This window comes from Callionymus lyra, chromosome 19, assembly GCF_982586985.1.
Source record: "Callionymus lyra chromosome 19, fCalLyr1.hap1.1, whole genome shotgun sequence".
Taxonomy (NCBI): Eukaryota; Metazoa; Chordata; class Actinopteri; order Syngnathiformes; family Callionymidae; genus Callionymus; species Callionymus lyra.
This window is the reverse complement of record NC_141836.1, coordinates 9,154,650-9,181,925: the sequence shown is the minus strand read 5'-3', so window position 1 is coordinate 9,181,925 and position 27,276 is coordinate 9,154,650. Positions and strand designations below refer to the sequence as shown.

The 27,276-nt window shown below is 44.6% G+C and overlaps 3 protein-coding genes across 3 annotated transcripts; 2 read left to right on the top strand and 1 right to left on the bottom strand.

Moving 5' to 3' along the window:
* Positions 1–306: 306 nt before the first annotated feature.
* grm6a (glutamate receptor, metabotropic 6a) lies at positions 307–15,252 on the top strand. Its single transcript, XM_087780947.1, has 16 exons — positions 307–393; positions 2,677–3,245; positions 4,990–5,206; positions 6,317–6,449; positions 6,511–6,665; positions 6,752–6,892; positions 6,949–7,149; positions 7,249–7,388; positions 8,062–8,184; positions 8,279–8,543; positions 8,605–8,840; positions 8,905–9,066; positions 10,352–10,501; positions 10,892–11,032; positions 11,863–11,963; positions 15,114–15,252. Exons 2-15 carry the CDS (start codon positions 2,709–2,711, stop codon positions 11,935–11,937), a joined length of 2,676 nt encoding a protein of 891 aa, XP_087637073.1. The 5' UTR covers positions 307–393; positions 2,677–2,708; the 3' UTR covers positions 11,938–11,963; positions 15,114–15,252.
* A 602-nt stretch (positions 15,253–15,854) lies between these two features.
* On the top strand, positions 15,855–17,560 carry tsr2 (TSR2 ribosome maturation factor). The gene is made up of 5 exons (XM_087780946.1): positions 15,855–15,965; positions 16,513–16,603; positions 16,693–16,784; positions 16,871–17,029; positions 17,103–17,560. Exons 1-5 carry the CDS (start codon positions 15,864–15,866, stop codon positions 17,211–17,213), a joined length of 555 nt encoding a protein of 184 aa, XP_087637072.1. The 5' UTR covers positions 15,855–15,863; the 3' UTR covers positions 17,214–17,560.
* A 360-nt stretch (positions 17,561–17,920) lies between these two features.
* Positions 17,921–26,941, bottom strand: srpk3 (SRSF protein kinase 3). The gene is given in 17 exon segments (XM_087780945.1): positions 17,921–18,796; positions 18,799–18,921; positions 19,620–19,689; positions 19,766–19,873; positions 19,967–20,064; positions 20,454–20,657; positions 20,748–20,790; positions 20,851–20,943; positions 21,078–21,103; positions 21,570–21,735; positions 21,818–21,924; positions 22,422–22,509; positions 22,580–22,667; positions 22,732–22,840; positions 23,728–24,767; positions 26,215–26,302; positions 26,673–26,941. Coding segments are annotated over 17 exon segments (2,694 nt in total). The 5' UTR covers positions 26,683–26,941; the 3' UTR covers positions 17,921–18,563.
* Between the last annotated feature and the right edge of the window lie 335 nt (positions 26,942–27,276).

Genomic DNA, 27,276 nt, shown 5'->3' with positions numbered 1-27,276 from the left:
TTAACCCATGTGACTCTTTTTTATGTTTGTGATTGGTTGAGCTTCTACAGAAGGGTTAGGATGTAAAGATGAATTTTCTTGATAATATATATTAAGAGTTATTAACGAAAACACGTTTAAATGGGTTTCAAAAACTCTTCAAATCATAAAGAATTTTTTTTTTTTTTTTACCGTATGTCCTCAATGAGAGCAACTTTTACAAACTAAACACCAGAGGGCGCTAGATGACACCAAACATCCTGTTTTCCTATCTTTCTATCTCTCTCTCTCTCTCTTTCTATCTCCCACTCTTTCACCGACGGATAAATCAGAATAGTGGTTGATCCAGCAGCAGCAACAGGGTTTCCACTTTCTACTGACGGAACTGGATCTCAGCAGCAGATCGCATCTCTGGTGAGTTTAAACTACTAAAAAAATCAATATATCTGACTGACTTTTCTCATTATTATTAGTTTATTTTGTTGGATAATCCTCTGACTGGTGAACATTTACAAAAATAATACAATATTAAAAATAATAATTGACTATAAAGAGGCGATAATAGTAATTGTGTGCAGATGGAGTGAAACTGTTAAAGCGAGGCGACTGAACACGTTTATTGATTCAAGTTTTTATCCTGGAAGTGACGAGAGAAAATGGATAAACACATTGTATTTGAAGCAGATGTTGAACGATCTTGTTCTCCCAGAGCAGATCTGCTACTACAAGTTGGAACAAGTTGGCTTGTAATGATTCCGCTTGTAAAACAAAATAGACACAACATATGATTTTAAGTATTTCTTTGAGAATTGAGCAAGAACGACAAAATTGTGATTTGTCATGTGCTGTCGACTAGTCTTTCTTATCACTCAACAAATAATCAATTTTTTTTTAAAAGCGCCGAGATGATGCATACCTCTGCCGAGGAGATCATGTTACATGACCTCAGCAAAGGATCAACAAAAATCTACTTCAATGATTAAAGAATTGTTTTCGATCACAACAAAAATAATGACTAAAGCTCTGCAGCGTTCAATAGTTGTTCCATCAAACTAGCAAACCTTGGTGAACAAACTGCCTTCAATTGAATCATCTTTCATGTGACCCTCAGTTTAATGAAGTTTTATTCTGCAGAGAATTAAATGACATATAAGTGACTCACATAAAAATAAAATAAAAAATAATATTCATTCATTCAACCATTCATTGTCTACCGCTTTATCCCGGGTTCGGGGTCTCAGGGAGACTGAAGCCTATCCCAGTATCATAGGGCGAGAGACAGGGGACACCCTGGAAAGGACGCAAGTCTGTTGCGGGGCACACAAAGACAGACAACCATTCACACACACACACTCATTCCTACGGACAATTTCCCAAAGTTCTCAATCAACCTCTGTATGTTTTCGGACTGTGGGAGGAAACCAATATATTGCTTATTATAACATGTTTTCAGTTTTGTGTTATTTTTATTTTATTGTTACTGCTTACAACTAGTTTTGTATAATTGTTGAGATTTATAACATTGTTAATGAATGGTGGTCGGGTGGTTGAAAGAGGGATAAAAGGAAAATAATTGTTTTTCTCAGTTTTTGTTTTTCATGTATACATGAATATTATCTCAAATTGAATACAAAAAGAGAAAATGAAAGTAAAATGCATTCCAATGAATATAACCTGCTTCCTGATAACTGAGTTATGCCAATATTATTCCTAAAAAAAAAACAACGTTATATTATTGTATAATTTAGATAAAAACCCAGATTCTTACAAAAAAACTAATCATCTGCTCTTTGTGCCATTATCAACATTTACTGAAAGCTTCATTTTAAATAGGTTGACAACTTTTTAATTTATTCTCTTGACAAAAGCATGACCTCCTTGGCAGAGGTAAATGACAACGGGGGCTACATCACTGACAACTGGGGCTACATCACTGACAACTGGGGCTACATCACTGACAACAGGGGCTACATCACTGACAACTGGGGCTAAATCACTGACAACGGGGCTACATCACTGACAACAGGGGCTACATCAATAACAACGGGGGCTACATCACTGACAACGGGGGCTACATCACTGACAACGGGGGCTACATCACTGACAACGGGCGCTACATCACTGACAATGGGGGCTACATCACTGACAACAGGGGCTACATCACTGACAACAGGGGCTACATCACTGACAACAGGGGCTACATCACTGACAACGGGGGCTACATCACTGACAACGGGGGCTACATCACTGACAACAGGGGCTACATCACTGACAACAGGGGCTACATCACTGACAACAGGGGCTACATCACTGACAACGGGGGCTACATCACTGACAACAGGGGCTACATCACTGACAAAGGGGGTGATACATCACTGACAACAGGGGCTACATCACTAAAACAGGGGCTACATCACTGAAAACAGGGGCTACATCACTGACAACATAGGCTACATCACTGACAACATAGGCTACATCACTGACAAAGGGGGTGATACATCACTGACAACAGGGGCTACATCACTAAAAACAGGGGCTACATCACTGAAAACAGGGGCTACATCACTGACAACGGAGGCTACATCACTGACAACAGGGGCTACATCACTGACAACAGGGGCTACATCACTGACAACAGGGGCTACATCTTTTGTTGATTCGCTCCTCGAGTAGTTCTGATGATTTTTCTGATTCCAGAAACAAGATGAAGACCCTATAGAAGTCCGGCCATGATGGATTCTCCACATCACTTCCTCTCCTCCCTTCTCTTCGGTCATGATTCTCAGATCGGACGCCTGCTCCTCGTCTGCATGTGGATCGGCGGGCAGGTGCTCCAGGTGAACACCTCCCACCAGCACACGCACCCCCACTCCATCAAGATCGCAGGTGACATCACTCTGGGAGGCCTGTTCCCCATCCACGCCCGGGGACCCCACGGGTTGCCCTGCGGCGAGCTGAAGAAAGAGAAGGGGATCCACCGGCTGGAGGCCATGTTGTACGCCCTGGACCAGATCAACCGGGACCCGTACCTGCTGCCCAACATCACGCTGGGCGCCAGGATCCTGGACACGTGTTCGCGGGACACCTACGCCCTGGAGCAGTCGCTCACCTTCGTCCAGGCCCTGATCCAGAAGGACACGTCGGACATACGCTGCTCTAACGGCGAGCACCCCTTCATCCGCAAGCCGGAGCGCGTGGTGGGCGTGGTCGGGGCGTCCGGGAGCTCCGTGTCCATCATGGTCGCCAACATCCTCAGACTGTTCGAGGTAAACACCCACAAACTCCTACAGAGGTTAACCAGCTTTCAATGTGGACGGATTAGCTGCTTGTTTCTTTAAAGTAACATTAAAAGTTACATTATATTTAGTTAGGATGACCATGAATCCTCTTTTTGTGGCTCTTCCAGGGCAACTTAATGTGTATTTTTTGGAGTATTTTCAAGAGTCTTTTTTGGGAATTCAGAATATGCATTTAACCAAGTAATAATCGTGTCAAAAACACCCGAGCCAATACAAAAAAACCTCAAAATTCTACTCTTCATAGAAGTGTCCTCTCTTGGGGGATTTCGTGCTTTCAATTTGTACCAAAAATAATTGAGTTTTTGTGACCCCTTAATTTATAAAAATAAAGAATAATATAGACCGCCAAATAAGGCTACTTCTACATCCTTTCATTTACTATGACATCATTATATTTGACTAAAACCAGAGTGTTTTATTTGAATCACTGTGAAAGACGCGTCATGGTATCTACGCAGTAAGAATGTTAATCTGTCGATGAAAGAGTGAAGATAAGAGACTTTGTTTACGATAATCTCTGTCAGCAAACTAAAGTTGAATGTATTCAGGAAATGTTGATGTAGCAACAGATTATTTTTGTTGGTTTACTGTAATTTAATCTGGATTAACAAACCGTGCCTCAATACTCAAAATATAAACCTGACTTTATAAAACAGGATTGAAATGCTTTACTAAAACAAAAAAAACAACCAATTTTTAAACAATATTGTTTGAGCCTTTTTCGAGAAAATAACAATTTGTTGCTAAGCTAACTGTTAGCCACTGTTCTTGGGTTGATACCTGGTCAGGATAGTCTGTTTTTTCCTTTTGCAAAAAGCGATAAAAATTCATGTTTAAACAGTCTCCTTGGCAGAGGTATGCACTGCCTTAGTGCTTTTCCTGTTGACTAATAAGATGGTGGTTCATTCCGAGGCTAACAATCAAGATGTTGTGTAAGAAGGATCTGCAGCGAGAATTCTGACCTGCTCTAGTAGAAGAACTCACATTTCCTCGATTCTTAAAACTCTTCACTGGCTGCCAGTTTCTATCAGGATCAACTTTAACATTTTTGTTCCTTCCTTCAGATCTATTCATGGTCAGTCCTTCCATCAGTGATCTGATCTTAAATGTGAATTTCTTTTGATTGTTCTAGCGCTTTGTGACCCTGGTCCAGAAAAGGCTCTTCACAAATAACAATTTCTTACTTGAGAGCGAAGTTGACGCTTGAGAAAACAGGGATATAACGCTGATGAAGAAGGTTCTTAACGATGTCCGCTTTTTCGGAGCTTTTTGTGCAGAAACGTGGATCCACACACACACATGCGGACGCACACATTAGTGTGATTGCAGAGTGACACACTTTCGGATTGTTACACAAATTTAATCCTCTCACCGCTTCGCTCCCCGGAAGGTCATTTTGGTTCAGGTGTCGAGTCTTTTTTGTGCGGAGGGTCTGCGTCCCGTCGAGTCCACGTCTGGGGAAATCGATGATGAAACCGGAACCTTTGATTGAGACGTGTAATTGAAGATGTCACATGACCTGAGGACCTGACAGCTTTTTTATCTGATATGAGGTGCAGGTTTCTGACCTCCGGGCTCTTCGGCAAGGCCGCTTTGGTCTGGTGATCCTGGCATGGGGTCATCAGGAGGACACGAGGGCAGGCGGGATGAGCTCTTTGTGGACGAAATCGTCGGCTCATTAGAAAAAAAACCCCTCTTTGTGTGTCGACAGATTCCTCAGGTCAGCTACGCCTCCACGGCGCCGGAGCTGAGCGACAACAACCGCTACGACTTCTTCTCCAGGGTGGTGCCGCCGGACTCGTACCAGGCCCAGGCCATGCTGGACATCGTCATGGAGATGGGCTGGAACTACGTCTCCACGCTGGCGTCGGAGGGCAACTATGGAGAGAGCGGCGTGGACGCCTTCATGCAGGTCTCCAGGGAGGCGGGTGCGTCCTGGTCGCCTCGGCACACACAAAACCGGCCACTAGGGGTCGGGGGGGTATACTGTCAAGAATCTGGTGATACGATACGCACTCTTGGCGAAGTCGTAATTACTTTAATTTGTTTTGAAACCGAAATACGTCCAACAAAAGATCAGCCGCTGCAGTCGACTGTATCCTCTAGTCCTCAGTCATCGCTGGGATTTCATTGAGGTTGGTTTTAACTGCGGAGGAGAATGACTGCTGCCATCTAGCAACCGAAAGTTGAATTGCAACACAAAAATGAACAAACGCCGTTGCTGTGTCTCAAATCGCATACTTTTCTTAGTATACTAGAAGTTAGTATGCATCAGGATAGTGTACGTACTAACTAGTACGCAAATTCTCCACAGATAGTATGTCTCAAATCAAACACTGACGCTACACACTAACAGGAAATGACACGACAGCTTCTTCTTCTACTTCTATTTAACAATGTTGCAACCAGCTGTTGGAACGCTATCGCCACCTGCTGGCAGAACGTTTTGCAAGTTTGGAAAAATAAAGAAAAAATATGAGAATCGAAATATTCGCGAGGTATTTAAGCTGGTATCAGCAGCGAAGACATGTCATCCTTCTACTGCTGGCTGAAAATACACCTGTAAGTGTATAGATATATATATATATATATATATATATATATATGACGTAACTTCCGTTTACAACGTCACTAAGATGGCGGCCGTTTAGGGTAGATAGTGTCCATCGAACCATACTCAGTTTTGTGGGTGTTTTAGTACGCCAATTTAGTGTGCATGGAGCACATAATTTCGCATACTGAAAAGAAAGAATTGAGACGCACTTACGCACTAAAAATACTAACTTTGAGTATGCAAGTATGCGATTTGAGACACAGCACGTGAATATTTAATTGTAAATAAAAAAAATATATAATTATATAAAATATGATTTAAAATAAATTAATGTTATTGACCATTAATACATTTTATAAAGTAAAAAAAAAAATATTCATGGACAAAATTGCGACATTTTAGCGTACCAACACTTTCTTACACCCCTAGAGTTGTACTTCCTGTTTGCGTTTCTTCCACTTTTAACCTTTCCTTTAACCTTCAGGAGTGTGTATCGCTCAGAGTGTGAAGATCCCTCGCGAGGCGACGGTGGAAGAATTCGACAAACTCATCAAGCGACTCATCGAGACGAGCAACGCCCGCGGCGTCATCATGTTCGCCAACGAGGACGACATCAGGTGCGTGGAAAACACACCGAAACGCTCCTCGCGATGACATCATCGTCGTCCAACCCTTCAGGAGGGTCCTGGAGGCGGCGAAGCGGGCCAACCTGACCGGTCACTTCCTGTTCGTGGGCTCGGACAGCTGGGGCGCCAAGAGTTCGCCGGTGACGGAGCTGGAGGACGTGGCTGAGGGCGCCGTCACCATCTTGCCGAAGCGAGCGTCCATAGATGGTTTGTGTGTGTGAGTTTTTTGTGTGACCGCGTGTGCGACGGCGAGTGTGCGTCGTGAACAGTCAATCTTGTGTGTGCGTCTCCAGGGTTCGATCAGTACTTCCTGTCTCGCTCCCTGGAGAACAACCGCAGGAACGCCTGGTTCGCCGAATTCTGGGAGGACGACTTCCGCTGCAAACTGACCCGACCCGGGATCAAACCGGACCCCAGCAAGAAGAAGTGCACGGGTAGGGTCTCTCTTGAGGGGGGGGCGGAGTCCGTGATGTAACCGGGTCGGTCGCAGGTGCCGAGCGGATCGGTCTGGACTCCACGTACGAGCAGGAAGGGAAGGTCCAGTTCGTGATCGACGCCGTGTACGCCGTGGCCCACGCTCTGCACAACATGCACCAGGACCTGTGTCCGGGCAGCCACGGGGTCTGCGCCAACATGGACCCCGTGGAGGGACGTCTACTGCTGGCGTACATCCGGGCCGTCCACTTCAACGGTACGAGAACCGCCGCCAGCTTTGGTCAAGGGCTAGGGTCTAACTTAGGCTCACCTTACTTATTGGTTCTTCCCTTCTTCCCATCCGTCCGTCTCGCAGGAAGTGCCGGAACCAGTGTTCTGTTCAACGAGAACGGCGACGCGCCCGGACGCTACGACATCTTCCAGTTCCAGTTGACCAATCACAGCCATCCAGGCTACCACGTGATCGGCCAGTGGACCAATAACCTGCGACTCAATGTGAGTACAATGAGTCCCATGTATTTAAATATATTGTAACAAGCTGTAGCAAAACAAAAAGCAAACTTTACTTATGGTGCCAACGAAACGGTGAACTCCCATGATGCCTTGCTGCTACACACTGCTCTATTTAGTGACGGCTGATTGGTCGCTTCAATCTGTGTATTTTAATTCTACGTTTATTTAACTATATATCAAAAATGGTTGACAGCTGTGACTGGGCGGCAAAGCATTATGGGAGCTGTTCCGGTCGTCGTTTCTGAAAGGGTTCTTGAGACGATTTGCACCTGAAAATGCAACGTTAAGTTAAAAAATAAGGGGTTTTAAGTGTATATCTCTAACTCTTAAATTTGTGTATTTACTTGTCGTAATTATTTATAATTTGATTTTAGTGCAAATATGTCGTTTATTGCGAAAACTCAATAAATGATGGAAGTATTTCTCGAATAGAACGATTAAGAAAAGTAAAAAGCAGGAAAACGATACATTACCTCTGACGTGTAACATTTGGACACATGATGACGGTGAAAATCCACTTAATGGACACGGCTGCTGAGTTCTCTGAGAGGGAGTGAGATGAACTGTAGAAACAAGATCGATTTAACAATTTAACCTCCATAAAAACCAAGCAGTCAATAGAAATATTCCCCTTTTTTTGTCCTACTGTCTTCAGCTGGAGGAGATGCAGTGGTCCGGGGGCGACCGGTCCATCCCCGAATCCGTCTGCAGTTTCCCGTGCAGCCCCGGAGAACGGAAGAAGATGGTGAAGGGCGTCCCCTGCTGCTGGCACTGCGAGGTCCGTCCGCCTCCGGTTCCGCCGTCGAAACCCGTCTCTCTCTGACGACCCGTCTCTCTCTCTCTGACGACCCGTCTCCCTCTCTCTCCTGCAGCTGTGCGACGGGTACCAGTACCAGCTGGACGAGTTCACCTGCGAGATGTGTCCCACGGACATGAGGCCCGTCCCCAACCGGACCGGGTGCCGCAGCACGCCCATCATCAAGCTGGAGTGGAACTCGCCGTGGGCGCTGGTGCCCGTGTCTCTGTCCACGCTGGGCATCCTCGCCACCAGCGCCACCATGATCACCTTCATCCGCTTCAACAACACGCCCATCGTCCGGGCCTCGGGTCGCGAGCTCAGCTACGTCCTCCTGACGGGTGAGTGGACGGATCCATGTAGGCGTCCCCGGATCTGATCCGTCCTTGTGCCCCCGTGCAGGGATTTTCCTGGTCTACCTGATCACCTTCCTGATGATCGCCGAGCCCAGCGTGCTGGTGTGTGCGCTGCGGCGCCTCCTGCTGGGCCTGGGCATGGCCATCACCTACTCGGCCATGCTGACCAAAACCAACCGGATCTACCGGATCTTCGAGCAGGGCAAGAAGTCCGTCACGCCGCCCAAGTTCATAAGCCCCTCCTCCCAGCTGGCCATCACCTTCATCCTCATCTCCGTCCAGGTGAGCGCCCCCTGCTGGTGGGTTGTTGCGTCGCATCATTAATGTGTGTGTGTGTGTGTGTCAGGTGCTGGGAGTGTGTGTGTGGTTCTGTGTCATCCCTCCTCACACCAACATCGACTACGAGGAGCTCCGCCCCCCGAACCCAGACCAGGCCCGCGGGATCCTCAAGTGTGACATGTCGGACCTGTCAATCATCGGCTGCCTGAGCTACAGCATCGTCCTGATGGTAGCTTCTCCACTTCCTGTTCCTTCTCTTCCTCTTCCTCCTTCTCTTCCTCCCTCATGCCCAGTTCCCACACTTACTCCTCCTCTCATTCTTCCTTCACTTTAACTCTCAATTGCTCTATAACCTCCTTCGACTCCTCTCCCACTTCGTCTTCTTCTTCTCTTCTTCCTCCTCCTACTCACCCTCATCGTCCTCCTCCTCTTCCTTGCCGCTCCCTTACAGCTTCATTCCCCCTTTCCTCCTCACCATTGACTCATCTTCCCACTCTTAACATCTCCTCTCCTTCCTCGTCTTTCTCCTCCTCCTTTCTCCATAACCTTATCATTATTTTTCTCCCTCTTTACCTCCTTCATGTCCTTGTCGCTCCCTAACTTTCTTCTGCCTCTCATCTTCCTCCTCCTCTCTCCATCTCTCTGTAAACATCTGCTCCTTGTCCTCCTCCTCTTCTTCTTCTAACCCCACCTCCTTTTTACCATCCTCTTTATCCAACTTTTCTTCGTCTCTCCATTACATCTTCATCTTCATCTCCTCTTTCACTTCCTCCTTCACTCCGTAACCTCTTTCTCAGCCTCTTCTTCACCTCCTCCCCCTCACCCTTGTCTTCCTCCTCCTCTTCATCGCTCCTCTACATCTTCTTTGTCCTCCTCCACCTCCTCATCATTCTCTTTCTCCCTAACTCCTCTTCCTCCTCCTTCTATCTCCCCTCTTCCTCCTCCTCTTCATCACTCCTTTACATCTTCTTTCACCTCCTCCTCCTCATCATTCTCTTCCTCCCTACCTTACCTTACCTTAACTTCTCTTCCTCCTCCTTCTGTCTCCCCTCTTCCTCCTCCTCTTCATCACTCATTTACATCTTCTTTCTCCTCCTCCTCCTCACCATCATTCTCTTCCTCCCTAACTTCTCTTCCTCCTCCTTCCGTCTCCCCTCTTCCTCCCCCTCTTCATCACTCCCTTACATCTTCTTTCTCCTCCTCCTCCTCCTCCTCATCATTCTCTTCCTCCCTAACTTCTCTTCCTCCTCCTTCCGTCTCCCGTCTTCATCACTCCTTTACATCTTCTTCCTCCTCCTCCTCCTCTTCATTCTCTTCCTCCCTAACGTCTCTTCCTCCTCCTTCTGTCTCCTCCTCCTTCCGTCTCCCCTCTTCATCACTCCTTTACATCTTCTTTCTCCTCCTCCTCCTCCTCATTATTCTCTTCCTCCCTAACTTCTCCTCCTCCTCCTTCCGTCTCCCCTCTTCCTCCCCCTCTCCTCAGTAGCTCCATAAGCAGTTATGTTTCTGGTCAGGTCACGTGCACAGTGTACGCCGTGAAGAGCCGAGGCGTCCCCGAGACGTTCAACGAAGCGAAGCCCATCGGCTTCACCATGTACACGACCTGCATCGTCTGGCTGGCCTTCGTCCCCATCTTCTTCGGAACCGCTCAGTCCACAGAAAAGGTTTTTTTTTGTTTTTTTTGGTCTCCTCGACGTGTGATATAAGCAGATATTGGACGCAGACAGAGGTGGGATTATCCGGGTGATAATCCCACATAATTTTAGATCAATTAGACTCCAGGACAGGAAGACCAGGAATGATTATGAGGTCACGGCCTTAAATCTGATCAGGGCGTCCGACTGAAAGCCGTGGTTTTTTAGAAACACTTTCACGCTCGTCTGCGGAAGCTCCGCTCACCCAAGAATTGTTACAGTGTTTCTGGTTAGATCGCCTCCTCACATCCTGTCGGTGACCTTTGACCTGCAGCAGCTGTGAATTAAAAGAAAAACATTCTTGAGTCTCAAGTTTCACCTACAAACTTAGTCTCACTGTTGATCCGTCCTTGTGTCCAGCTGTTCATCCAGACGGCCACTCTGACCGTGTCCATGTCCCTCAGCGCCTCCGTGTCCCTCGGGATGCTCTACGTCCCCAAGGTTTACGTCATCCTGTGTCACCCCGAGCAGAACGTCCTGAAGAGGAGGCGGAGCTTCAAGGTGAGCGTCGACGCCTACAATCTCTCCTCCGAAGAAATAAATGCATTAAGGCGTGAAGTCAAAGTAGAACTAGAAAACAACAAACTGACATTTTGTTTTACACTTAATTATAGTGTAAAACACCTATAATAATTTAACAAAGCTCTTAGTTTAAGAACATTTTTTTTCCTTTATTTCCTTATAATTTATAAGTAGTTAATAAAAAGTCAATTATTATAACATTTTTATAAAGTGTTCCTGATATAAAAAGATAGTCCCTAAATAAGTGTTTCCTTTTCTTTCTTCCTCATTTCTTAAAAAAGTTATATATAAGTTATAACATGTATATTAAATTATAAGACATTTTCCAACATGTCTATCCTATATTGATTAAAATATTAAAATTAAGACCATCATATAAAATAAAATATATTATTATTCCTTTGTCATATTAAAAAAAAAGAAGTGTAAGTGTAATTATATTACGTTTTCCCATTGGTTCACAAAAAAAGATGAACCTTACCAACACATTATATTAAGACATAAACTACACAACTTAAAATAATAAAAAAAGTAAACTAATAATTACAATAAATAAAAAAATAGTAAAAATAAAATAAGCACAATAATAAATAAATATTGATAAACACAAAAAAAGACAATGAACAATAGTTTTTATTTTTAATGAATAAAAATTGAATAACATCTCATTTTCTATCAACAGAGAATTTTATTTTTAAATGTTATTATTATTTTGTATGGCATGTTCTCATCTTTGGTTGATTCTTTTTTTTTTTTAAGCTTTTTGCATTGGTCTCTAACGATCAGTGACACAATTTGTCTTTCTCCAGGGCGTGGTCATGGCGGCCCAAGACCACAAGACCCAGAACGGCGAGACCAAGATAGAGCCCGACAGGTCTCAGTAGCAGCAGCAGCAGCAGCGGAGACTCAGGTACTGACACAGTTTAGAAGGTCCTGGAACAGAACCAAGCTGACGTACGAAGAAAAAAACCCCGTTAAAGTCCACGATAAAACATCAGGCTCGGGGCCGGCAGGAGCACTCAGGAGCAGTCGCATGTCTCCTCTCCATCTATGATTCAGTGGTTCGTGTCTGAACGGCGGAAAAGTTCCTACAGATGTTTGCGGAGAATCTGCTGAATATTTCAGCCGCTGCTTAAAGTTTGATGGCGCTCCGGAGCAAAGAGGCACTGACACCGCAGATGTGCCGAGAATCCCCCGAAGGTTCCCGTCACCCTCCTCTTGACGGCTCCCATCGAGGAACGTCAGAACCCGAGAAGATTTCCAATATCCTGCCGATCAGTACACGAGTCACACGACGACGACGACTCCGCTGACCTTGAATAATTCATGAGGAGATTCTACATATGAAGGTTTCCATGACGACAGGTGGTGCATGTATGTGGAGACGATGGATGATGTTTGACGGCGAGAGGGTTCCTCGAGCGGAGACGTGTCACAAACCTGATCAGACACGGACTCGCACGAATAAAAAATGATCCGTCAGAATCGAAGATCCAGAGGATCCACGTCTGCTGGTGACATCACGCTGGGAAGCTTCACTTTTTTTCATCGTTCGATGAAACTTTTACACTTTTTTACAACATTGATATCGACTTTAGTTTCAAGGAACGATGGAATGATGAAGAAAAGTCATATTGCTTAATTTCACAAGAGTAATTTTATTAATCAACAAAAAATATTCCGCTTTGAACTTCTTCCTGTTTGGTTCTTATTCGACTTCAACCTATTAAGGTTACGTTTTTCCTATTCAGAGGTTTTTCTCTTCTTCTTCTTATGACAACATTTGTCTACTTTTCATTAACGCCACATGATACTAATTCCTAGAAAGGGAACATTTGGTGACTTCCTGTTTGAGCAAAGTATGGCTACTATGGGTTAGGATCTGATTCAGCCATTTACCATTTACTTCCTGTTTTAATCTTTATTGATCTACTTCCTGTTTAAGCAACATTTGGCTTCTATAGGTTTGGTTAAAATGTGGTTACTTTTTATTCAGGCAACATTTAGCTACTTTTCAGACCAATACTTAACTACTTCCTGTTTTAATCTACATTGTGTACTTCCTGTTCGATGAACATTTGGCTATTTCCAGCTATATGCCCGTACATATAGCATTACTTCAGCTATATCTGGTTACTACGTATTTGGTCATCATCATACTTTTAGTTCGGGCAACATTCCACTACTTCCTGCGATGCCAAATGTAAGTAAGTAAGTAAGTAAGTAATATTTATTTATATAGCGCTTTTCTAGACCAGGGTCACAAAGCGCTTAAACAATCAAAACCTGTTTTTATCTTAATTTTTCGACATCCTGTTCCACTAAAATTTGGCTAGTATACATTTCGTCTACTTTAGTGATTGGTCAGAATCCACCTGTTCCTCATATGCCAAATATTTGGCTCTTTCCTGTATTGATCAAAATTCTGCTACTTCCTGCTTAAGCAAAAATGTCGCAACTACCTGTTCCAGCAAATTTGGCTACTATTGGTTCAGGCATCATTGGGCTTCTTCTCAAATTTCCCAATATTTTTCTACTTCCTGTTTTATCTTAATTTTCCAACTTCCTGCTCAAGTAACATTTGGCTACTATATGATTGGTTCACATTTGGCTACTTTATGTTTGGGCAACATTCAACTACTTCCTGATGCCAAATATTTGGCAGTTTCCTGTATTGATCTAGATTCTGCTACTTCCTGCTTAAGCAAAAATGTCGCAACTTCCTGTTCCAGCAACATTTGTCTACTATTGGTTCGGGCATCATTCGGCTTCTTCTAAATTTGCCAATATTTTTCTACTTCCTGTTTTTATCTTAATTTTCCAACTTCCTGCTCCAGAAACATTTGGCTACTATAGAATTGGTTCACATTTGGCTACTTTATGTTTTTTGCAACATTCAACTACTTCCTGATGCCAAATATTTGGCAGTTTCCTGTATTGATCTAGATTCTGCTACTTCCTGCTTAAGCAAAAATGTCGCAACTTCCTGTTCCAGCAACATTTGTCTACTATTGGTTCGGGCATCATTCGGCTCCTTCTCAATTAGCCAATATTTTTCTACTTCCTGTTTTTATCTTAATTTTACAACTTCCTGTTCCAGCATCATTTGGCTACTATTGGTTTAAGCATCATTCGACTACTTCTCAATTTGCCAATACTTTTCTACTTCCTGTTTTGATCTTAATTCGTCTACTGCCTGCTTGAGGAACATTTTGCTACTTCCTGTTCTAGCAAAATTTGGCTTCTATTGGGCTTGAAATCATTCGGCTACTTTTCAATTTGCCAATAATTTTCTACTTCCTGTTATGATCTAAATGTATTTCCTTTCCTTCAGTAAAAAGATCTTCTGTGGTGCAGAAATGTCTTAAAGTCAAACAGTTTTTGACTTGCTTATGTCACTCCTCACTCACAAATATTTCACTAGTAGCCGTTTTAAAAAAAGAACGTAAATTTGAACTTTGATTGAACGATGAAAAAAAAGGGTGAAAACCGCACGAGGTAACGTGACCAGCGGCGAGAACTCTCCGACGAAGCTGCTGCTAAAATAAGACGAGCGCTGTTCTCGGGAAGAACCGCCTGAATATTAATGACACTATCAGGCTATAAGAGGGAGACGGCCGTCAGCCTGTGGCTAAAAAGGACCAGATCTTGAGCCTGAACTTCGGTGCTTTAAGTGTTTCCTTGTGCGATGCATTTCTGGCCCAAGACCTTGGAGGAATGGGATCACCTGCCAAGTGGAGTCCCAACAGCTGTACTAGGAGGACTCTTGGCGAGCCGCTCCTGACTTGAAGTAGAACATGAGAACGAGGGAGAATCTGAAGACGTGATGTGGGTTTAAAAGGAAAAAAGACAAAAGAGACTTGTCGTCGGAGCGTCTCATCTCCTGAATCATTTACTTTCCTTCTTCTATTTTTAAACACGCTGTTATTAAAACTTTATCAGGTATTCAAATCAGAAGTCGGACTCGGGCGCCTCCTTGTGGCCGGCTCGTGTTCACCTCATATCACATGTGACCTTTGACCTCTTTCTAAAGCCTTTTTTTTTCCCCTCTCCTCCACAGGTGGATTCTGACCAATCACTGTGCAGAACCAGGCGACATCCTTATCATTATGAAAGACAATCGATGCAGCCGAATCATTACGACCACCTGGCTCTTATCACATGTCAATCAATCTCGTGGCCACACAATGTGGTCATAATGTTATGGCTATTAGTATATAAACGTGTTTGGATGATTTAGGGTTTTTTAGATTTCAGATGCCGAGTACGATATTTCATAATGGGGGGATAAACGCCAATCACAGCATGATGTTTACAAAAGTTGTTTACGCAGACAAGTCACACGGTTGTGTATCGACACAGACCGACAACTGAGCCAGAAAAATGCATGATTCGTCTGTGTGGAGGAGAAGAAGAAGAAGATAAGAAGAAGAAGAAGAAGAAGAAGAAGAAGAAGAAGAAGAAGAAGAGAATCGTGGGAATCATCATTGAGTTATTTGACCATTTATTTTAGTTTTATACTGTATTGTACCACGCGATAAATAAATGTGTTTGAATGTACTCAGGATTTTATCTTTGTAAATGTAAAATAAAATAAATAATATGATGTGTTTCGCTCTTTTAAACCTAAATAGAAAATGCTTTAAAGAAAGTTTTCTCTCTAAAACAAGAGCGGCCAGTTTTAGCCGTATTTATGAAAAACAAGGCGAGGGAGACCCCTGGTGGCCAAACATAAACACTGCGTTTGTCCGATCGATTGCTTCTGTCTGAGCCGCAACGGCTCCGGCAACGACTACTTTGGCCTGGTTCGATGTTGTTGTCAGTCAGAACCAGCATGGCGGCTCCCGTAGCTTCACGTGAGCTGTTCACGGACGGTGTTCGGGTGGTGCTGAACTCGTGGCCGGTCCTGCAGGTAAAAAAACCAGAACCGACGACATCGATCGTTTGAGAGCTAATGCTAACAGTGAGCTAACTGCTAACGTACCTCCAGAAACAAGTTTATTTCAATAGAGAAGTTTTGCTCGCGGGATGATCTCGTCTTCGGTTCAGCAAAACGTGTTTATTCGGATTAAAATTCGATCTGAGATAGTGCGACTATAATCCAGGATTTATGGTAAACGCTTAAAGACGGGAAACGAGTGTTTTATATTAAAAATGTGGAATATTGGAAGCACAATAACTAATACAAGTTTTATTAAATATATTAAGTTAATTATTACATATTAAAACAAAAATGCGCATTCCCGAAAATCATAGAATGTGTTCACCATTAACTAAAAAATATTGTATTATTGTATAATATCCCTCCAATAAAATAAAGAATCAATGAATCCACTCTAAACTTTTTATATTCGCCATTGCGGACATGGCTGAAGTATTGAGTCATAAATGAGCTTTTATTCAACCATTTAAATCTAATAGTATCTCGATGAAAATGTCAACATCTACCTGTGTTTCAGATCGCGGTGGACAATGGGTTCGGAGGCTTGTACGGACACCAGAAGGCGGACTGGCTGGTGGATGTGGTTCAGCAGTATTTCCATGACAACCGTGAGACACATTTATTTAACAGCTACACAGTGAACATAGTAGACTTGCATTGAAAACCATTCTAACCTGATCATGTTTCGGATTCTCAGGTGATCTGCAGCTTTATGAAGTGGAGGATTTTGTTGCTCAGCTGATGGATCAAGAGTTCGACACTGTGGTGGATGATGGGAGTTTACCGCAGGTATACACACACACACACACACACACACACACATATATATATATATATAGATAAATATAAATAGTTACCGGGACATGTGTGTTCAGGTTTGCCAGGAGCTCTTGCAGATGTTCTCCAAGTACCAGCAGGGGGCGCTACAGGAGCTCTCTCAGTGCATCCAGGCGTTGAAGCAGAAAAACACCCCGAGGTCCAAGGTCGTCGCTCCGACCGCAGAGTCCGAGTCCGACGGCGAGAGCGAATCACAGGTGTTTGACCTCCCTCTGGTTCCGATTGGGTCGACCCTCGGTGAGTTAACTTTGTCTCTTCCTCTGGTCACAGATGGAGTGCGAGACGCCGCAGTCGTCGGCTGCAGCTCCTCCCTCTGCTGCTCCTGCTCCTCCTCAGGAGCAGGATGAAGATGGATGGACGGTCGTCAGGAAGAAAAAATGATCCCAAGTGTTGCTCAGAGACTCTAGGAGGAGACCGAGGAGACCTTGACTTCCCACAGCGACTCCGAACCAAATCGTCGCCAAACTTTTCACTCCTCGTCAAAACTAAGTGTGTAGAAGCTGCAGAGAGAGAAACTACTCCTCCACACACCCGGACTCAAAAGAGCTCAAAACCGATGTCGATTTTTGAGCCATAAATAAAACTGTCGACGCGAGGGATCATGGCAGCTCTGATGACATTTGTTAGCGGTAAAAAAAAAAAAAGAGCACAAAAGGTCAAAGGTTAGAACGCCAGTTGTCAATAAAGCCATGAAGAAGAGTCAAAATCTTCTGATCAGTCCATTCTTATCCATGTGTGAAGTTGTACTTTATTAGAGGGAAGTTAAATCCGTTTCCTCTAGATATGGAAGTATATCAGAATATTTACTGGTTGAATTTAACATTTCAAATGTTCAAACTTTGTTGTTTAATGTTGGCACTGTCAAACTTTCATTTTTATATTGAATTAAATCATAATTTTAAATGTTAAATTCAACCATTCAATAGTCTAATAGCACAGATACTTCCATTCCTGACCTCTTAACACTATTTGAACAAGCGTTTATTTCCTTTTAAACTAAAAGTGTAGGTAGCGAGTCAAACAGCTCACCCTGGTGGAGGAATCACGCATTGCAGTTAGTTAACAGACTCCAGAAAAGACTAGAGATGATGAGTCGGAAGGTTCTCCAGCTGTTTATTGAGTCGAAGGGCGGCATGCACGGCGACGTCGGCTTTATTTTTTGGCACACAAACCAAACATGTAGAAAAACGACGAGTGTGTGTGAGTGTGTTTCTATGACAGGTCGAAGGTCGTATCAAGGCACTTGTAACGAATGAGGTCGGTGCGGAGGAAATGAGAAACTGATCCGAGCGACCCCCGGGAGGTGCTTCCGGTTCCTCGTGTCATTTCAAAATAAATCTTGTGTTGAGTCGAGCACAAAAAAAATGCACAAAATAAAAGCTTCCTTCGAACTTTGCTCTTCTTCCCTCTGATGCACCTGCTCGTCACAATTCACTCTTCTTTCCCAGAATATAAAAACAAGTTTTCAACTCTCAAATCAAAAGCCCACATTAAAGTTTGTCTTCACTAGAAGCAGCGTCTAAACACTCAAATATGAATAAAAATCACAGTTCAAGTCGGATGTTTATCTGCATACATTAAAGATGGAGGCGATACTTTCTCTAACTTCACCTCCCACGTGTTTTTTTTAAATTGTGCATTTTCGGTGTCAACGTGTGAGAAAGTTGTGACTTTTTCGTGAATCACCCCCTTTTGAGTTGTGTGTTCCTTCATGCGGGCGTGTCGGCGTGTTCATGTGTTCAGCCACGGGTGCGACAGACACTGGGCGGCCGTCGCCCGGCGCTCCGGCTCGTGCTCCAACATGGTCATCAGGAAGTCGGAGAACTGGGCCGCCTGGTCCAGAGGCCACTCGTACTTCTCCAGCAGCACCTCAAAGAGGCACCAGGGCTTCAGGTTGGAGATGTGCCGCAGCTCTCCTGACACACACACACACACAGACACAGGGGGGGTTAAGGACTCGGCCCGGGAGCAGGTCTGGACCACGAGGAGGACTGACCTCGTCTGTTGAAGTATTCTCTGGAGTATCGACCTGACAGGGCGAAGGGAACCGGGATCGCACCCAACAACTCTATGATGTGAGCGATGTGATCTGGAAGACACACTTCACTGTTAAAACTGTGTGTGTCCATGTGTGTGTCATCGTGTCTATGTGCAACGTTGTGTCTCTGTATGTGTGTGTATCTCAGTGTGTCTGTGTTTCTGTGTGTGTCTCTGTATGTCAATGTCATTGTGCTTCTGTGCGTGTCTGTGGATCGGTATGTTTTTTTTGTGTTCCATGTATTAGTGTGTCAGTGTGTCTGTGTCTTTGGAATCATGTGTGTCTCTGTGTTTTTGTCCAATGTGTTTGTTTGTCTGTGTCTGTCACTGTAATAAATTCTGTGTGTTTAGGTTTCTGTATGTACACGTACAGTTGTGTGTCTCTGTATTTCTGTGTGTATAAGGCTGTGTGTCTGTATGTCAATGTTTTTTGTGCATCTGTGCGTGTTTGTTTTTGTGCGTCTGTGCCTGTATATGTCTTTGTCTCTGGATTTGTGGGTGTGTGTCTGTATTTTGGTGTGTGTTTTGCTGGGGGATTTGTGTGTGTCTTTGTGTTACTGTGTCTATGCTTTTGTCTGCTTGTGTGTGTTTGTGTCTTTATCACTGTAATTATGTGTGGGTGCATGTACAGCACATATGTCTGTGTGTGCGCTTTTCTTTGTGCATGTACATTGTGTGTGTGTGTGCATATGCATGTGTGTGTATGCATGTACATTATGTGTATAAGTGTGTGCGTGTGTGTGTGAGTACCTTCATCTCTGGTGTAATCTTCTCCAGAGTGAGGTTCAAACAGGTAGTCACCAGTTGCCAGTTCAAATGCCTGAAATGAGAAGACATCACAGTGGTGACACAACACTACTACACACTCACATGTGTGTGTGTGTTCTGGTGTGTACCATGCAGGCGATGCTCCAGATGTCTGCTGGAGGTCCGTACTCTGCTCCGATCAGAACCTCAAGTGCTCGATACTGACGCGTCTGGATGTCATCCGTGAAGTGTTTGTGCTGCGAGGGCGACAGAGAGTGAGACAGAGAGTGAGACAGATAACCATGAGAGACTCAGACAGGCAGACAACAGAGACAGACAGATGCTCTCACCACCCAGCAGGCGTTCCCCAAGTCTGCGATCTTCACTTTCAGTTTGTCTGCGTTCTGAGGATCTAATGGACTGTAGACGAAGTCTGATGCACTAAAGGCTGCAACACAAACACAAGTATTAGTGTGTGCGTATTTGTGTGCGTTTGTGTGCCCGTTTGTGTGCGAGTGTGTCAGTTTGTGTGTGTGTACATGGTTGTGAGTGTGTCCGTTTGCGGGCGAGTGTGTCCGTTTATGTCCGTTTGTGTGTGCATGAGTCTGTTTTTGTGCGTGTGTGTGTGTGTGTGTGTGCATGGTTGTGAGTGTGTGTGTGACCATTTGTATGCAAGTGTGTCCATTTGTGTGCGAGTGTGTCCTATTGTATGCGTGTCTATTTGTGTGTGCATGAGTCTGTTTTTGTGTGTGTGTGCATGTGTGTGCATGTGTGCATGTGTGCATGTGTGCATGTGTGCATGTGTGCATGTGTGTGTATATGTGTGCATCTCCTCACCCTCACGCCCGCTAGAATATCCAGACTGTGTTGATTGTGACTCGGAAGTTGCTGATGTTGCTGATGTTGCCGACGTTGACGTCACAGAGCCGGAGAACCCGGAGAGACCCGAGGCTGGACTGGAGGAGCGGGCGGCCGTGTGCCCGTTGCACCCCGAGGAGCCGGACCCCGGACTGGCCCTGCGCCCGTTGACCACCGGGGGAGCTGTCGAACCCACAGAGAAAGTGAAATGGTACCAGCTCTTCACCGCTAGGGGGCAGTAGAGAGCCGTCGAAAACACTCGTTCACGCTCACCTTCTTCGCTCTGCAGCGACGCTCCATCTTCTTCCTCCAGTCGCTGAAGGCACAAAACTCTAAGTTGCTTTCGAGTCCCACACTTTGAGCAAGGCATTGGTACCTGTATGTCTTCCAGTCGCTCCTCCAGCAGCTTGTGTTGACGCTTCGCCTTCTTCTTGATCTTCTTCTTCTTGTTCTTGGACAGTTTACCCCCCTGAACACACACGTGCACACACACACACACCACACTCCATAAAGAGCTCTACACAGCTGGAGTGTGTGACAGAAGATGTGTGTGTGCGTGTGTGTGTGTGTGCGTGTGTGTGTGTCTCACACCTACAGTCTTACCTGCAGGTCCCTGGGAGCCGCGCTGACTGAAGAAGACAGGAAGAGAAAAAAGAGAGAGAGAGACAGGAGAACATGAGAAACGGACAAAAGAGAAGAGCGGGATGAGCATAGATGTAGTACACACAGATCGAAGCGGATAGAGCTGGAGAAACTAGAAAAGCAAGGAGACGGCTCACACCTCTGCCAAGGACCTTGTTTCACTAATAATGAATCCATAAAACAACATTCAATCGCTTTAAAAAAGTTTCTAAACAGGGAATTGAACCTGTGATTTAATCAATCAATTAAGTGCAGGCGTGTGGACTCGGTCCTGGACCAGAAGACGTGAGGGTCTCAGAGAGTTTTGAGTGGCAGAAAGACAGGAGGCTCAGTGGCAGGCAGACGAGGTTAAGGTGTCAGACAGGTGGACAGACAGCTCCCAGTATTCGCCTGACTGCAGGAGGACGGACTACGTGACGACAGGTGACGGACAGAGAGGCGAGCGATGCTCACCTGACGAGCCGGAAGGGGGCGGGGCTCCGGCTCGCTGCCACTGGGTGGCCTCGGCCGCCAGCTTCCTGATGTAGACCTCGTCCACGTCCAGCAGGATGTTCTCGGGTTTGATGTCCGTGTGGATGATTTTACACTTGGTGTGGAGGTAGTGGAGGCCCTGCAGGACCTAACACACACACACACACACACACAATTGTGAGCACCACAACAACCTAATGATCTTGTGTGTGTGTGTGTGCGTGTTTCACCTGTCGGATGATGGTCTTTACACACACCAGAGGAAGACCAGTGTAGTTGGACTTGATGATCCACTTCAACAGCTGATGACCAAGAACCTCCAGAACCATACACACATCTGAGCAAGAGTTCAGGACTAGATGATACACTTAAATATCGCAATATTTGTATTGATAATATCATATCGATATTGGATTTTTTATCATAGTTCTTTCATGGTTTATATTTTAATAAAGTGTGTTTTAAATAATATAAGTTTACAATGAACAAATGTGAGCAGTTATTCAAAGCGTTTGTTCATTTTTGCGTTGCAATTAAACTTCTGGCCGCTAGATGGCAGCAGTCATTACGTGCTTCGCAGCTAGAGCCAAAACAATGAACCTGGCGACGACTGAGGACGAGAGGATACAGTTGACTCTAAAGCTGATGTTTGGACATGTTTTGGATTCAAAACAAATTAAGTTACGACTTTGTCAAGAGTCATGTGATCCCGCCAGAGTCAAGTACTCTACAATACTACAAACGTGTACTTTTTCCTTACAGTATTGCATCCATCGTATCATGATACGTATTGTTTGGCCAGATTCTTGACAACACACACAATGACAAGGATACGGACTCCGTTGACTCCCGAAATCTTGAAGTCGTCTATCAGCTGGACGATGGTTTCTCTGTAGGGGTCGGAGGGGTCACTGTCCCGCACCTGAACGCACCACCGACATGTCAGAGGTCACTGTGAAGTTCTACGCGTGAAGAAATAAAAAAACACTCACACATCGCAGCAGTTTGATCTCGTCCACAGCCGTCTCCGTGTAGTGCGGAGCACTCTTCACCACCTTCAGTGCTACAAATCGCTTCTTTCTGCACACAAACACACACTTTAGTCGGGAACACAAAACTCTTAAGTGTGTTTGTGGGGTCTTACTGAAGGTCCCAGCAGAGCCACACAGTGGAGAAATGTCCCCAGCCAAGCTTTCGTACCACGTGGTACCTTCCATTGAACAGATCCCCGATGTGCACTGGATAGTATCCACCTTGAACAGAGGTTCGCTAATTTAACTTTATAATGCATTTAGTTACAAATAGTGATGTTGTTTTTAGGTTTTAAATGACTCTGATAACAAAAAGATACTTTTGAAACGGTGGTTGCAGAATCAAAACATGCTCATTTAATCCTTAAGATTTTCTTCCAGCTGTTTTCATCTAAATAAAAGCAACAATAGAAATTGTGTTCTTATTATTTTAGGGGGAAATTCTTGTTTTTGACGAGTTAAGGTGTGGATCACGAAGGTTAGTTGAATCAAATAAATGTTAAGACTGTACCCTCCCAAATTTATGTAAGGATTGTCTTTGGGAAAATTTAAATATAAAAACTGTATAGTTCAGTACATATATGGAATCTATTGACGCGAGAAACTACGCCATTTCTCTATGGAGGTAGATTGATTTATTTATTATTCAATCAAAAACAAGCTGCTTTAATCAAATTAAAAAGTTGCATCATTCATTTGTGTTTAAACCATTTTTATTTATTAAACATTTTGTGTTTGCGTCATATTATGAGAAGGATATTTGTGCATTACTGATTAAATCCCTAAAAAGTCCTTTCAAAGGTTAAAAATAGAAAATCTTTTTTTTCATTGACGTGCAAAGCTTTTTTTTTGTCAAATGGTTTAAGAGTAGTTTTTATATTGAAGAGAAAACAGTTTAAAGTCATTTCAGTTTTTTTATTGACTAATTAAGGAAAAAAAATCTACCTCCATATTGCTCACAAGTGCTCCCTCTAGTGGCCACCTGTAGTTTCACATTTTCAGATAAGGTCGTATACGACTTAAATGGTTTTAAATGGCATTCGTTGGATTGGTAAAAACCAAGTAAAAAAGTCATTAGTCAGAACAAAAGCATTTATCAGGTGACGCACCTTTACAGTAGTCCGACGGGTCTTCCTGCTCTTCATCGTCTGAGCCCAGAGGCTGAGCGGGTGGAGGGGTTATCACCCCCGGTGGCGGGCTGAGGGGTGGTGCGGCCGGAGCTGTGCTCAGGTGGGAACAGGTGGGCAGGCTGACGGGCGGAGCCACCGGGTCGACCGGACACATGAAGGTGGTGGGGGAGCAGCGTAACGAGGGGTGCAGGTACGAGGCGCTGCTGGAGGTGAATGTCAAAGAGTTCAAGAATTGGTCGGCGCTGGAGGGGCTGAAGGCCGTGGTGGGGGGCGTGGCAGTGGCTGGGGTCCTCGCCAAGGCATCGTGGGTGGTTTGAGGTAAGGCCGAAGGTAAGACCCCCCCGTCGGGTGCGGGGGGGCCCCTGTCCGAGTCGGCCGTTCTGTGAGGTGAGCAACTGTAGTTGAACGTGGTGAGGGGCTGGTTCGGGATCAGGTCGGTGCCTTGAACCGGGCTGTGATGAGGTCGGTGGGCGGGGCTCGGGAGCTGCATGTGGGCGTGGCTAAGTGACAGACTGTAGTTGGGGATGAGTGGCGGACTGTGGGCGGGGCTAGGTGGACGACTGTGGACGGGGCTCTGAAGAGGACTATGGGTCTGGCTGTGAGGTGGGCTCAGGGCAGGACTGTGGGTTTGGCTGTGTGGTGGGCTCAAGGTCGGACTGTGGGTTTGGCTGTGTGGTGGGCTCAGGGCGGGGCTGTGGACCGGCTTGGGAGAGTCACAGGGAGGAAAAGCAGGAGGTAACCTGCGCACAGTCAAGTTGTTTATGAGGCGGGAAAGTAAAAGGGCATCAGGGTGATTCTCAAGTGAAAGATTCTCAAGCGAAAGAGTCTCTCGTGGCGCCGGAGCGACCGGCTGCGGATCCGCGGCTGTGACGCCGTCATCTTTAGGGGTGGCGGGGAATGAGTCGGTGGGAAAGGGCTTCTGTTCCAGGGCTATCGTCAACTCATGGTTTCCATTCCTGTTGGATTCAGGAAGTCTCTCCTGGGAGGGAGGACTCTGGACTTCACTCGCGTCTGTTGACCTGAAATGCAAAAGGATTAAATTATAACAAGAACAAAATAAATCACAAGTTCCCTAAAATGTGTATCAGTCAAATGAGCAACAGGTTTAAACTAACATCACATCTCTACCCTGACCCAAGCCTGGTTCTGTCTAGCATGCCTTTTAGAAATCCCCCCCCCGCCCCCCAGCTCTTTGTCGCAGCCTGACCCGCTCTGAAATAGCGTGAGCGTCTATTAATAGAAGAGTTTTGAGTCATTAGAGCTCCATCTGAGCTCATGCATGAGAGACTTGAGCAGATAAATAATAACAATCACTAGGGCTGGAACAAAATATTGATTCACTTCAGAATTTTTTTTATGTATATTCAGCAGCACTGTTTCATCGTTTCCACTTTATTTTGTATTTTTAACAAAGTTTGTACTTTTCTTTTTATTAACATGCAAATATACACTGCTTTGTTCATTTTTGTGTTGCAATTAAACTTCTAGCAATGAGATCCCGGGGGTGACTGAGGGCGAGAGGATACAGTTGACTCCAACAGCTATCAAAGCTGGACAATACTACAAATATTTGTGTATTCCTACAGTATGACAATATATTTTATCATGACACGCAATGATCGCCAGATTCTTGTCAATACACACCCTTAACTCCTGACTCCTTTAAGAAACTTCTTAAGACGTTTTTATTTGTTCAGGCTTTTCCTTGATTTTCTGGAACTCCTGTTGTGTTATCAGTTTTATCTTGACCTTTAAAGTATATACTTTATTGAGTATTGTTCTGATTGTTTAAGCGCTTTGTGACCCTGGTCTGAAAAAGCGCTATACAAATAAAAATTACTTACTTACTTACTAACAATGAAAGTAAAGTGTTAATGATAATCCACTTCAGCTGGGATGGAATCCTGTTTATTCTCGGTAGGATTATCAGTTTAAAGACAATTAACGTGTGGTATTCTTACTTTCCTGGTAGAGTTAGTAGTTTCTCTGTAACAAGTTATATAGGAGTTGAATTCTGATCACAGATTAGTTTCAGAGAAAGTTTCCACAATTCCATTTTTCATTAGTTCATCCTTTTGTTGTATGCGAGCCATCTTGGTTGCTATGGAAACCAATGTTTCCTTAGCTGCTCGGCGACTCCGGTTGCAGATGAAATCCCTCATCAGTCGCCCGGTAAGTAATACGACCATTTATTTGTTTTGTCATGATTCATAAACAGCGGGTGACCTCAGTGGAAACACCAACCAGACCTTTCAGTTTTCGGGGTTCATAGATTCCCCCGCAAGTGTGGTCCTGTCCGGTGTTGTTTACATGTGATCGGCTCAGGTGAGCCCACCCCCAACCACGCCACTCCCTCCTTGCATTTCCTCCTCCACATGTTTAGGTCTGAGTCACCAACACATTCGATCCAAATATAGCCTGGGGAAGGTGGGGGGGGTTGACAACGACACGTGTCACGGGTCTCACCGGTCTTTTCGGACCCTTCGGTTCTTCTTGCCTCTCCTCCGGTTCTTCTTCACGTTGGCAGGGGCGTTTATGGCTCCAGGGCTGACAGCTGATGACGCCATGTTGACCGTAAAAAAACACAAGAAGAAGCGACGGTCATTGATGTGATCACATCATTTTCAGCAATTAAATTAAACATTTCAGTGATGAAACAACCACCGATGACTTCTTTAGACATTCATCTACAAGTCACGTTGAGCTCGTCCGGTACCATGCGACGGTTCCGTCGTAGGACCGGGTTAAAGTGTAAATGTGTTATTTTGTAAACGAGGTCTGGCACGAGCACATAACGCTGCGTGCGCGTCTGAGAGACAGCAGCAGGCGCAGGTTGGTACCGCTAGCTTCAACATAGCTTAGCTTTACAATTTAATAACCATGACAACTCTGCTCGGAACCGACACCATCTGCAGACAACGTACCTATCAACATGTTGGGTTCCAGGTCACAGCCGAACCGGGTCAGTCCCGGGTCTTCTTCTTCTACGGTCAAGATGTATTAGCGCTAGCCAGCTAGCTAGCCAGCGGTTCCGTGTTAGTTTTCAGCCACTGGGTCTTTGGTTGCGTTGGGTTCGTGCGGCGGGTCGTCCGGTGTCGGTGAGTTCTGTCCGGCGATAATTTTAGGCGTGTTTGACTTGAGGTTCCAGGTTCAAATCCGGGTCCAGGTCTCGACAGCTGCCTGACATCGGACACCAGCGTTCGCGCATGCGCAACATGCTCCAACCACGCTGGCGTTTATGAAAAACTTTACCAGGAATTTATATTAATAATATTAAAAGAAACATTTAAATAAAGATACTTTTTAAAATAATGTATTGAGGTATTACCAAGTGATAAGAAACACAAGCAAAAATATTAAATAGTAACGACAATAAAAGAAAACAATAACAGGTGAGTTACATGTACTGTATATTACGCTGAGGTATTCTTATTTTATATATTTTTAGTCCATTTCTCCCATTGTTTTCTTAGTTTTTCCGTGTGAAATATTTCTACCACAATATACAACTATTTTCTTTGAATTGCA